This window comes from Stegastes partitus, unplaced genomic scaffold (genome assembly GCF_000690725.1).
Source record: "Stegastes partitus isolate 25-593 unplaced genomic scaffold, Stegastes_partitus-1.0.2 Scaffold1045, whole genome shotgun sequence".
Lineage (NCBI taxonomy): Eukaryota > Metazoa > Chordata > Actinopteri > Pomacentridae > Stegastes > Stegastes partitus.
Window position 1 is genome coordinate 191,435 of NW_007578776.1, and position 13,414 is coordinate 204,848.

At 40.6% G+C, this 13,414-nt stretch overlaps 1 protein-coding gene across 4 annotated transcripts in view; it reads left to right on the top strand.

The window, feature by feature from the left end:
- The first annotated feature begins 3,387 nt into the window (after nt 1-3,387).
- cep350 (centrosomal protein 350) overlaps nt 3,388-13,414 on the top strand; it is a 38,202-nt gene continuing 28,175 nt past the window's right edge. For all 4 annotated transcript variants that reach the window (XM_008295418.1, XM_008295420.1, XM_008295417.1 and 1 more), the window contains exons 1-9: nt 3,388-3,718; nt 7,203-7,291; nt 7,472-7,515; nt 7,624-7,732; nt 7,875-8,040; nt 8,522-9,126; nt 9,249-9,362; nt 9,870-9,998; nt 12,096-12,215. In XM_008295418.1, coding sequence (XP_008293640.1) covers nt 7,216-7,291; nt 7,472-7,515; nt 7,624-7,732; nt 7,875-8,040; nt 8,522-9,126; nt 9,249-9,362; nt 9,870-9,998; nt 12,096-12,215 — 1,363 coding nt within the window. In that variant the 5' untranslated portion in view covers nt 3,388-3,718; nt 7,203-7,215. The remainder of the gene's footprint in view (nt 3,719-7,202; nt 7,292-7,471; nt 7,516-7,623; nt 7,733-7,874; nt 8,041-8,521; nt 9,127-9,248; nt 9,363-9,869; nt 9,999-12,095; nt 12,216-13,414) is intronic.

Sequence of the window (13,414 nt, forward strand, 5' to 3'; positions counted from 1 at the left end):
TCAGGGTGATGGGGGGAGTGGGGCTGTGTTCCTCCTGAAGTCCACAATCATCTCCACTGTCTTCAGAGCGTTGATTAAATTACATGCGACTGCTTTTGTATTTGTGAATGCTAGACGACGAATTCTTCTAAGTAGGAAGATGAAACAGCTCCGACCCAAACTGACTGGATTAGAGGCTTTATGTTGTTGTTCTTTTGCAGCTACAGAAAGTTAGATTCACACTGAGGGGATCTGCTGATCAACTGTAAAAGGCCTGTCGGATGTTCATCACACACTCAGGAGGAATCATAAACTGGACATAACATCCTGAAGATGATTATTTGTTCTGTGCTGAAGAAGTTTGCACAAAGTTCGATATATCTGCTGCAAGAGGCCATAGTTTAAGGTATGCAGTGAGTCTAAAGTCATCCCCTTTTCCCTTTTTAATTTTTACTTTAACTTAGTTATTTGCTCTCATTTTTTTCTTTCCTTTTTATTTTTTATTTTGTAATTTTTTTAACTTAGTTATTTGCTCTCATTTTTTTCTTTCCTTTTTATTTATTATTTTGTAATTATTTTTAAACTTAGTTATTTGTTGTCTTTTTTAATTTCCTTTTTATTTTGTAATTTGTATTTTTTTAACTTAGTTATTCGTTTCAGTTGTCATTTTTTAGTTTCCTTTGAATTTATTATTTTGTGATATTTTAAACTGAGTTATTTGTTGTCATTTTTTCCTTTCCTTTTTATTAATATTATTTTTTATTTAGTTATTTGTTCTCATTTTTTAGTTTCCTTTTTATTGTAATTTTTTTTATTAATATTTTTATTTTTTACTTTGTTATTTGATCTCATTTTTACTTTCCCCCTTTCCAGTTGTTTTTACTTTACTTTTATTTTTTATTTTTTTAATAATTGGTTCTTTGAGCATTCTAAATTATTATGTTTGGGTTGAAAAATAAGCACATGAAGACAGTTGCTGGTTGTTTCATGATGTTCCTTTTTACTTAATTCAGCTACATGAAGGCAGACACAGAATCAGTCACTATGAGGAGGAACATAGAGCCATAAAACCTAAAATTAATAAAACACTGAATGTATTTGACAGTTACAGACGCATTGATATTAAACACCTTTATGTATGAACTGCATGAATTTGCAGCGTTTCAGAGACTGATAATTAGTTCTAATTTTACACTCTTATCTGCCTCCAAATAACTCCGGTACAAACAAAGAACCTTTGTGCCTCTAAGAACCACATAAAGAGCATTAAGAATCATCCACTAAATTAGAAGGCTCTTTAAGTGGTGATAGTGCTTTGAAGAACAACCAGAGAACCTTCTGAACAACCATTTAAGAACCATTACCTCTCTGAGAGCCTCAGTGGGTCTCTGCCTGTTTCAACACATCCTTCGTTCTAATTCTGCAAATGAGTGAATCAACACGAATACAATAAAACAGACTGATGTGCTTTTGCAAATCTCATCTCAGGTAACTGCTGAAGCTTTGTTCGTCTGCCATCCTCACAAATATCATCTTTATCTTTTGGTGCCTCGTTCTCGGGGAATCTGCCCCTGTCAGTGTCACACCTCCGCACATGAGTGAATCAACACAAACACCATAAAACAGGCTGCTTGATGAGCTGCTGCAAATCCCCTCTCAGTCAACTGCTGAAAACTGCTGTTTAAAATGACTTTTAGTTGCCACTTAGTTTGTCGGGCGTCGCCACAAACCGTTTTACTGAAGCGATTTCGGGCCATTGAATGTGATTGGAAACAAATGTGTGCTCACTGTAGTGCAGGAGTGGATCAGCATGCATCACACACACCTTTCACGGATGGTAACGCTCCCTGAGAGACGCTCATATTGTTCTGTTTTTTTTTACTTAGTTTTATTACTGTGCCTCTGTTTGTCATTCCCTGTCTTTGTCTGGTTTATTCCTGAGTGTGGCATGTGTTTTTATTGAGATAATAATAATAGATCTAGAGGCTGTTTTCAGTGGCACTTGTTTGCCCTTCATAGTCTGAACATCTTTAGTATTTTATGTTTATTTTATTCAGGTTTACAAATTGATTTTTACCAGCCTTCACACTGTGCTGCTTTTTGCATATATATGTGTTTGTTTATAACAGCTCTTTGATTAACTCAGATTTTAAACTGTGCTGCATAAATAGATTTGATTTAAATTACATAGCCTGTATTGTGTAGCTTCCACTCAGACCACAGGGGGGCAGTAAACACATATAGGTTGTATTGGTGAAGCAACCTGAGCACACCTCAGCAAATTAGTCACTCAACAAATGCCATAAAACAAGCTGCCTGGTGTGTTTTTGCAAATCTCCTCTTAGTTAACTGCTGAAAATTATTGCTGTTTAAAATTAGTTTTAGTGGCCACCTAATTGCCTTTCTGGGATAAATAAAGTTTTTTTCTGATATCTGACAATTTTGCTGAAATGGTTTCAGGACACTGAATGTGTTTGGAAACTAATCTGTGTCCACTGTAGTACAGAAGTTGACTAATATGCACCTTCCACAGACGATAAGGCTTCCTGACAAACTCCTAAATTGTTTCAGATACAAGAAACTGTCAGTAAAGTTAAATTTTACAGTTAATAATCGCTTTAGCTTTAGCTGATTTTGCTTTTTTATGATGGTGCCTCTGTTTATCATTATCCATGTCTTTCTCTGTTGAGTTCCTGAGTATGCTCAACGAATTATTATTATCGTTGTTGTTATTCTTATTATTATTGCTGCAGTTGTTGATTTTATGGCATAATGCATTTATCAATTAAGTTTAAATAATATGGTTAAAATTAAAACATTATTCCTTTATTGTACATGTTTACCGACTAAGTTAAATATTAATGTTAATATGCTACGATGGTATTAATCATACAAATTTAAATCTTATGTTAAATCCAAAAATATTAAATATATATTGCACATTTTAGGTTTTTTTTTTTTTTTTTTTTTTTTTACCTCATCTCACTTTAAATTTACCTTAATTTTAATTAAGGTGAAATTGTAGCATCCTAATCTTGATATTTAAAAATATCAAGATTAGGATGCTACAATTTTTTTTATTTTACAAATTTAAATATGAAGTTAAAATCACCACAACATTAAGGTGAAGATGCTACTAATTATACTACTTTACAGAACTCATTAAATATTGAACTACAGTATTAAAAATTACACAAATGCACTTGACTAATTATATAGTAAGTTTTTATTATTAAAGTTAAGGCAGTGCAATAATATTAATTACACAATGCCTTATTATTTTATTTTTTATTTTTTCTTGAGTTTCTTACGTGTGTTTTCGGAGGTGGGGCTTTTCCGAAGGTTTGACGTGGTCCAACTCTCGCGATACTTCGGTGTCAGTTACCTCCCCGTCCTGGATACTCTCGTTTCGCCGCTGAGAAACATCAACATAGTAACCCGGGAAAGGAGACCTCAGAGGCGGGTGGCGACGTTTCTTTCCGTGGATCTCACAGCTAACCTTCACTTGGAGATGCGGTTGCCCGAACAGACGCTGGGACGGTGGCTGCATGTCGCTAGAAAAAGTTGCTAGCTAGTTGTTGGCACCGCCGCTAGCTAACGTTAGCTGGCTAGCGGTAACGCTAGCAAACAGACAGCTGAACGAAACTGAAGCAGAAGTCCAGAGAAGTTCGGATCTTCTTATCATGAGGACATCGGCGTGAATGTGGACATCTAGAGACGCCGGATTGTTTCCCTAAAGGTAGATGTTGTGTCTCTCTAAAGTGTTGTTCAGCTGCGTTAATTCATGATTTTCCCATCAGCTAGCATTAATTTCAACTCTCTCGAGTTGGCGGCTCCGTCTATTCCCTGGAACGAAGACACTCCGAAATAAGTCGTCTTGAAGTCAGACGTTCCAGTTAGTTGTAGAAATAAAATTTGAACGTACAACCAGGATATTAGAAAACCCAACAAAGCTGCTGAAAGTTGAAAGTGGTTTCGTTATTACCAATTTGAAAAAAACAGTGTTACACCGGTAGTTAGTTCACACCCGAAAGTAGATTAACGATGGATTGTGTTCTCCCATCGCAGCAGCGAGTAATTCCTGGAAACTGGATTAATTAGTTGTCCTTTACAAAGGTATTTTCACGACTTTGACGCGGAGATTTAGGTGGCGTTTACTTTCGGTTTAGCACTGTAGACCTCAGTATATTCAGTAGTAACGATGCTGTCGTGAACACCGACTACAGCTAGCGTCCGAGTAGCTCCTGGAATGTCAGTGGGACCATCTAACTCTGGCTCTCTGTGTTTTACGAAATACTGCTAATAATATAAAGTCCCTGAATGTGAGGTAAACTTGTCGCTGACCTGTCCGGGGGCATAAATGTGACCCTAGGTGGATGTGAAATGATAAGAAAGAACCCTGACTCGTTTCTACTGAGTGAGGGAGATTTACGTTAAAGTCAATACAACCCATGTAAAGTCAAAGATGGCCCATTATTTCCTCCTCGCCCTGCTGCTGCTGCTGCTGCGGCGCTGTTAAGCAGCCATTTGCACAGTAGTGACACTCGTGGTCTGAAGTTATACTGCAGCAGACACTGTCCCTACATGAGTGTTGTTGTGTAGTGGCCACCCATAAGGACTGGCATGTGTCTGCAGCAGGAGAGGCTGTAGTGCATATTTTAAACTCTTGTTTTTCATGACTGCACCTCCTAAATGAATAGCTAAGGAGTGGCTAATTAAGAAAACTCCCCAAAAACAAATTTCAGAACTATATGGACAGAGTGAGAATCAAGTTTATCTATTAGTTGGTGGGTTGGGAGGTTGTTATTGTCTATTACTGTACATGTATATAGATTACAAAGGCCACAGCGTGTGATTCCATCTGTATTTTACCTGATAATGACCGACTCGTAGGAATTTCCCAACATGCAGGTCTTGACAGCAAAGTTAAACTGCAGGCCAGAGAGTCGTATTTCAGTGGAATCTGTACAACTATAAGTACAGTACTAGGACAATGTTGTATTTTAGGTAGAAAAAAGCAATTAAATTTGGTGTGAAAAACTAGCTTCCGAGAAAAGAAGTCCTGGAATTGTGGTTCAGAAATTGCTGCTTTGTCTGCTGCAGGAACATAATCAGAATTAAATCAGACATAGGGATTCCTGTATTGCTTATAAGGTGCAGCACGGCGCCACTACTGCAGAGCAACACTTCAGCCGCTTAGCATTTTGTTATTTACTTTCAGGAAATTTGTATTTTTTATCAGTTAATTCTTTCCAGGCAACAGTTTTTCTTGTCTGATATGTTGCTGAGGGGATATCACCCTTTAGACGGGTTTGGAAATTTTATTTTTTTATTTGCCAACTTTATAAACATTAAATGCTGTAATAGGGTGGCTTCACTGATACAGCAATACTGGACCGGTGTTGTGCCAAAAACTGATTGCATGCATCTTGTTAAAGCTGTGTTGACCAGTTTCCACACGTCTTGAATAAAACAGTCATAATGTGCAAATGCATCAAACTTTCTAAGTCTGTAGCAACAGTAGAAGTATGCTTTTGTAAAAGTTAAAGATTCTTGTGACCAAAGAAATATGTGAGTCACAGTTTGGTTTGATGTGTAGAAAAGAAATCTCTTTTGCAGTTATCTTATGAGCTATAATCTTCAATATATTACCCTTATTAATGAGATCAGGTCACACTGATGCATTAATATTATTTCAGTAACAGTGTACGGCTGCCGTCACTATTTGGCAGGTGGGAAACTGCAGTATATGAGTCATGCTGGTCTTTTAAACCTGTTTCAACTAGTAAAAAAAGAAAACTGCATTAGTTAAAATGTAGGGCACAGAGCATGTAAAATAATGCAGAGAAATGCGGATAATCAGCTTTTGGCACAGCACTAGTCCAGTGTACAGAGGAGTAGTTGTGTCTCAGACTTGGGCTGTTTAGTGTTTAAATAATCAGCTAGTTATTGTGGATTTTACTAGTAGTACAACATCAGTTATTAACCTTAAATGAGCTTCTAACAGAGAAGTGTTTTGTGTCATGCTGACGTGCGCTTTTCCTTCCACAACGTTTGCCACAAGTTGCCAACGTCAGCTTGTCTTGATAGTCAAAGTGACAACCTGAAAACGGTCCTGGTGGGAATTTTACACACAGTTTAACGTTTTATCATTTTAGCTGCTCTTGTGCAACAGAGAGGACACAGATCCCTTTCTGTTGTCCGGTTTAGGACGTTTTTTTATTTTTTTAAATTTCACTCTGTCTGCACGTTTGATCCGAGTCTATAATCAGAGTCATATGGTTGCATTCAGTTCAATTCATTTTACTTTGCGTAGCACCAATTCACAGCATAAGTCATCTCAGGACACTTGACAGTGTAAGGGGGAGGAGGACCTTACTGTATTTGATTATAAAGGGAAATGAAAGCAGCACCTCTAAATGCTTCCCTTTGAGGAAGCTCTTTGGCGACTGTGAAGGCTGAGTGCTGGATTGAGTCTTCTGCCTGTTTGCTCTCTCGCCCTCAGAGCTGCGTCATGTGATTGTTGTGAGTAAAAGCTATGACTTCTGAAGAACTCTTTATGACTCAAAGGGTGTTAAATATGAGCATGCAACACCCGCAATAGACTACCAAACTAGTCTAGACTGGCTGACCGATCCATGTTGCAATAAACTGATTACAGTAGTCAAAGTTCTCTGTAGATTTTTAGTATTATTTTTAGGAAGAAGGTTCCCTTTTCGAGAGCAAAGAGTTCTGTAACTTAGCTGTAAACTCAGTGAGAGCGGTGCCCAGGCAGGACCAGATACATGATCCAAGCATTACAGGTGTTTTAGGTAAACATCACATTGCTGATGTGTGACGTGCGTTTCCCTTTGAAGAATGTGCTGTCGTAGAACCTGTTTTAAATGTCAGGGTGACACTAATCTGCTGCCAACAAGTCCAGATATTGGTTACATATGTTTTACAGCAGGAACTAACTGGGCGACATACCTATTGTATTGACTGTGTGCTTTCACTTGAGCACGAACTGCAGCTCGTCATTTGTTTTGAAGGCTTGTTTCTGTCAGTACCTGACTTGTTTCCTGTTTCATTCCTTGGCTTCACTTAACCATCTTTGGCTGATTGATGTGATGCGGTTACATTCTTTTGATGACTCTCAGTGTTGATCTCATTCACGGCGTGTCACAGTTGTCATCTTTTCAGTGTTGGTTTTCATGATTTCTCTTTGTTTGTTATGACGGCAGGTGAACGGGAGAGATGAGGAGCAGCAGGAGGACTGAGGTTTCTCTTAAAAGCTCTGCTCAACAGCTTACCGATCACAATATTGGCACAGGTGTGTAGAACATTTGCAGTTCAGTCTTTGGTGCTTAGTCTTAAAATATTCTTTAAGTCCTCGCTTTATTTGAGATATAAAATTCTTAATCTCAACATGTCATGGGGTGTTTACTTTGTGAGGGCATCTGTGTCACTCTTACATCTGATTGTGAATTTTAATTCTCTTTTTGTCTGTCAGAGCTGACAACTGCATGGAAGAGTTTGGCTCAGTCCAAAGCAGCTGTAAGTACACCTTGAACAGTTTTCTGAATGTTTTTTTTTGTCTGTTTTTCTTAAAGGATTCCCATTTCATAGAGGCACTAAAATACTGTCTTGTTTTCTATTTTGTAGCTGCGGCACATAGAAAACCGTATAGAGGCGACTCCAGGAACAGGGGTTCTCCTGGACTCTGTCATTACTTTACCGAAGAAGAAATCCTCGAGGACGGTTCGCTGCAGGGGTGAGTTGTTACAATTTGACCGATAAAGTTATTTTTGTATTTTCACACATTTTAGTTTTGTGTGATGTCCAGTACTCATCTGTTGAAATCCCCCGATACTTATTTGACTTTTAAAATGAGATTATAACATTACTCTCTGTAGATGGCCAGCAAGTTGATGACCGTGGAGGGTCTTCAAAGTCCCGCAGTGGGAGTCAGCAGAGTCCAGAGAAGAGCAGCTCACGCAGCCCTTTGAGAAACACGACTCAGGACAGCAATGTCCGCAGGAGCAGCAGTGTGGAGTTCAGGGAACCGCTGGCCTCATACAGGTACAAATAAACACATTCATGATGACTTCTCTGTGGGTACATTGCTGGATTTGCATATAAGGATATGTGTGGTTGGTTTGTTCAGGTACTGAGGGAGATGTAATACCAGAAAATGTTTTGTTTATGGTTTACTGTTACCTGATGTAAGTGTACTCAGTAGTCAGTGATATTCTTATAGGTGAGCTGAATGATGGTGGTATACTTTATGGAGCCTTATCTAATCCTATTCTGTAGTTCTCTCAGTCAGTGAGGATAAATGGAAGATTTGCATTATCAAAAGACTATTTACAAATCCTCTTCTCATGACTGTCGTATACTTTCAGTTGTTTCCATCACTGAGCATTTTGAGCGAATGCATTCATCCCTGCTCACACAGGCTGTGGCCTTCAGTTAGAGTGTCGCCCTGTAAACTCAGTGAGCAGTAAATTAAGAGTAAATCTTGATCCTCTTCTTGATCCCATGTAATCTGGTTCATGTTCAGAGAGGCCACCCCTCCACCACATCCCTCCTCTCAGCTGGAGGCCTACAGTCTGCAGTCGGTGCCAGGGTCTTCGCACCCATCCTCTCCGCCTCCCTCAGATCCTCTGCCCAGCCAGCTGGTTTACCACAGAGACACCAGGGACAAACAGACAGACAGGGACCTGGACAGCACACACTCCTCAGCTCTGGAGAGCACTGAGGTGCGCTACCTCAATGACCAGTCAGCCCTGGAAACCCTGAGGACTGTGCAAAACACTCCCAAAGCACAACTTGGCATGGATAGTCAAGAGTCCAGTCCATGCGTAGCTCCCACTCCGGGATCTGCACGCCGAGGAGACAGCACTCCCTCCACCAGCCCTGGGTCAGCTTCCCAGCGTTTGGAGAACCTGAGGCGACATCAGCCTGATGATAAGCTGGAGAAGCTCAAAGAGCGCATTCGGAGGCAGAGGCAACATCTGGAGGAGGCTGCAGAGAGAGAGAAGCTGCTGGGTTCTCTGGAACAACCCGCGATGGCAACCGTGGAGAGCAACGGCGCTGCTGCGAGCAACATGCCCACCGCCAAGATACGCAAAGTAGCAGCTGCTCCGCCTGCACCTGTCTACAAAGGTACCTTGACCGTCAGATTTTTTCCACCTTAAACTTTCTCACTTCTTTGACCTTGTTTGATATCGTAGGACGCAGGTCACTGCTGGCTGCTGACACGTTCCCTCCTTCCCCTTTATTCTCAGGTTTCAGCAATACTGAGACAAAGATCCGGACTGCTGATGGGAAAGTTTGGAAAGAGGAAGACTTTCACAACCTCAGCAGAGAAATATACAAAGACCTGTCACGGCAGTTTGCTGGTAAACCTCGAACACACTCAGTTTCTTTTCACTGTTGTCATGTTTTGTGTGTTGGATTTGTAGGCTGTGATGTCACTGATCTGATTTAGATTTTTTAACACCTGAAAATGGATTTTGTGTTAAAAAATGGCAATATTTGGACATGTTTGTATGTTCCTGGGCTTTTGTCCGGCTTACAGGACTCTATTGGATTGGTTATGCCTGGAAAAAACTGCATAAAATGAACAAGCTATTGATTGCTGTGATGTATGTCATTTTGACCTCCATCTGCAAGAAACACAGTTTGCAGTTGGATTGGGGAAATCTGTTCGTATTGGCTGCTCAAATAAATTCTACATACGAGATACTAAGTTGTATTGATCAGTCTGAAGCATAAATTGTGTTTCCAAAAAGATGTATTCAGGTAGCCTTTGGTTAAAACAACAGAGTTGTTTAATTAAGAAACTATGCTGTAGTCGGTCTGGTTGACTGTGTGACTTATCGTCTGTACGGGTCTTCTTTGATCAGAGAGCACCAGAACCAGGCATCAGCAGCAGAAGGAACACCGAGCTGACAGGTCCAAAGAGAGGAGGCCTCCCAAACCAGTCAGGAAGGTCCACCGAGCTGCCCCTGCCTTTGACCTGAATGCAAAAACAGGTATAATAATCCCCTTTTATGTGTCAGGACCAGCCCACCCTCTGATCTATTTTTAATTAGTGACAGTAGGAAAGCTAAGCATGTGGAACAGTCTGGCAGGATTTTGTCATGGGTCAGCGCACATGCTGCAAAACCAAGAGCATCAAATGTTGAACCGTCTCTTTGGTCAGAACTTTCCTCTGAACTGGCTCTCCTAATCTGAAGCCATCCGTGTTTGGTGTTTCTTATCTACCTTTATTCCTGTGTTTATTTCGCCACAGATTTTGTTTTTACTGTACCCAGCACACGCGCTTTCGCTCATGTCATGATTTGGCTGCTGTCACATCTCGGTCTTTTGGTTGTTGTATACACAGTCGGTGTACTACAGTCTCATAAAGTGCTAACTTTGCTTACAAGCAAGCTAATTATCAGATAATCCAAATATGAATTCTTTCATTCGAATCCAAATTAGTTAATTTCATTACTGCTACAAACAGCCTGCCGATGCCAGCGTTCAGACGACAGCATTTGGCTTGTGCTTTCCGTCTGCTTCGTTGTCCCGCCCAGCCCTGTGTGTGTCCCAGTGCATGAACCAGAGACATTGCTGACTGCTGTGCGTGCTAAGACTGTAATCCCTGAAGAAATGACCAGTATGTGTGACATGCAGTTTGTGACCAACAAGTAGCATACAGACGCCAGAAAAATCGTCCCCACATACTGCTGGAAACTGGCCACAGTAGAACCGAGAAAAAACGCAAACAAATGCTTCTAAAAACACATCTAATCACGACTGCTAGCCGTCTTCATCGCTGTTTGTGTGGATGTGGGGTCAGTACCACGGAGTGACAGAGTGTAAGAATACTTTTCGAGGTCAGTATGACCCAAATGTTTTTTAATAATCATGGGAAGCATTTTGCAGCGCGTGGGCTTTAGTTTTTATTTACGGTTGTCTTCACAAAGTCTGCTCATGTTTTGATGAGATGAAGCGTTGAAATAAGAACGTGGAAGCATCAAGACTTGAAGAAAGGCTGCTGGGAAGGAAGGAATCTTTGTGCAATTAAAATGTAGTTGGAGTGAACAGCAAAATGATCCTCTGATGATCTATTGCTCTTTATTATTTGTCACTTTTACTGTAGAGTCTTATGTCCCTGTTGGGATCCTGTAGAAATTAAGATTATTTATTGCACAAGCAAATGCATTTGTCAACAATCAATGTAGCATCCTAATAGTCAGGGCACACAACAACTCAGATTGTAGCTGAAAACCTGTGCCTCCTGTTTCAATGCCACAAAATGATACGGAAAAGCTTGACTGTGGACACCGAGACAGCTGACTGTAAAAGATCTCCCTCCTGTACTCGAGCTCTCAGACGCTCTTGTGTTTCTTCCAACTCCTGCGTTGGAAGAAACACAGAAGTTGGAAGTGTTGTCTCTGGAGTCTGGCTCTGGTCTCTGTCTCACGTTGGCACAGCGCTATAAATAACCGCCTGAAATCCGTGGCCAGGTTCAGTTGGCTCGTCCACCCAGGACAAACAGCTGCTTGGCTATTCGATGTACGTACGGCTCCGTTACCGGGAACTGCTCGTCACTAGTGTGTGCAGTGGTTGTGAAAAGTACTCTAGAGATTGTTCCAGATAAAGCGACGCTGCTGTTGAGTCACTGTAATGAAGAAAGAGCAGAAACACTGTCTGAAATATGTCATGACTGTCTGCTGATAGTTAATAAAGGAAAGGAGGAATAGATTCTCTTGGGGGATTTGGGTAAACTGCAAAAATTGGCAATATACCCGACACTTAGTTAAAATGTTCTTGGTGCCTCAGCTCTAATGCACTTAAGTAATTTTAAAAATAGACCTCGTCGGAGCTGGCGTGTCCTCGTTTTGGGTTAAGTGACCTTTTCAACCCTGCTAAAGCTGTGCATCTTACCTGAGAACTCACACTGCTCTATGCCTTCCATTGTCTCCGCTGTATTTGTATTTATGTATGTAAATGAGCCTATTTTTGTGGTGGCATGTTTACATAGATAGTAGCACTCTTATTCCGTGAAGTCATGCATAACGTACTGAATTGTGGTGCTTTTCAGTGGCAGCCTCTCATTTGTAAACCTCGTTTCTTTGCAGTAATTAGCCCAGCATCGTGGCGGGAAGGACAGAAGCTCGTGAAGATGGTCCTGGGTTCTGGTCCGAAGCTGCCCCGGGAGGAGGACAGTCCCTACCCAGCTGACAGAGCGAGCCGAACAGGTGGGGCTCAGGAACATAAACTCTTACCCCTCTGTACATGCCATTAAAACCCATCCACTGTCATTAAAAGTGTATAAAGAGGTGAAAAATTATATAGACAGGGAGGGTGTTTAGCTTACAAGACTTTGAGGAGCCACTCAGAATTTGCCAGCTTGACGTCAAAAATGGTTTCTGTTCAGTGACATATAGGATCAGACTTTATCACTGAAGTGTAAATTAGGTTTGTTGTCTTGATTTTTGTTCTTCATCCTGCTCCTTTTGTGGAGCATTTTATGTCCTCATCTTGCGTTAATCCATTTTTTCTTTTGCCATCAACCTTTAACATCTTCGTAAAACTAAATTTTGCTTTTACTTGTTTTGAAACTTATCGATGTAATTAGAAGATGTTGTGAGCTGAATCAACACTGGCTTGTTGTTGGGCTTTCGCACGCATTTCAACAGAGCCAGCCAAAGAAACATCAATAAATAAATAGTTCATCGCTACTCCCTGGCGCTCACACTGTCTATACCTCCCCCTGTCTTTTTTTTGGCTGTGTCTGTACTGGCTACCACTGACCGGAAGGAATAGAGATTGACTGGCTTTTCTGGTTGGACGCACAATAAGACATGGCCTGGTTTTCAGAGGCTGGCCCGATGCATGGAGCATGCAGCGCGGGGAACGGCAGACCAGGGCGGGGAAATACACTACTGTTGTCACAATTTTAACTTTTGTAGAAAAATACAAGTATTCAAGAACATTTTTGACACCACAGCAAAAAATTGCCACAACGGTGAAGTCAAAAATGTCAAGATTTTTTATCAAAAGTAAAAAAATAACATCTAAAAAGGCTGTAACATGACAACAGTACATTTTTGCATGAATGAAGACTTTTAGGGATGTTGTCCTCGTTCAGATGTGCAAGCAAAAAGAAAAGCGGTGCGATCTTATGCATTTTCAAGTAACGATCCGTCTTTAAACAAAGTATAAGACTATGAATAAATGAGGATTGTGTGTGGAGATGCAGAGTCTGTAAACTCGTTGTCGGATAGGAAAAGTGCAGCTGGTACTGATGTATTGATACTGTGCAGAATGAGTATTAAAACTGCATGAAATATTCTGCATCATGTATTGAAAGTCAGTATTTTTGACAACACCAAGGCTCACCGCAGACATGCTCCAAAAACGCTACTGGATTAGATGCTACATGGGAATCTTCCGT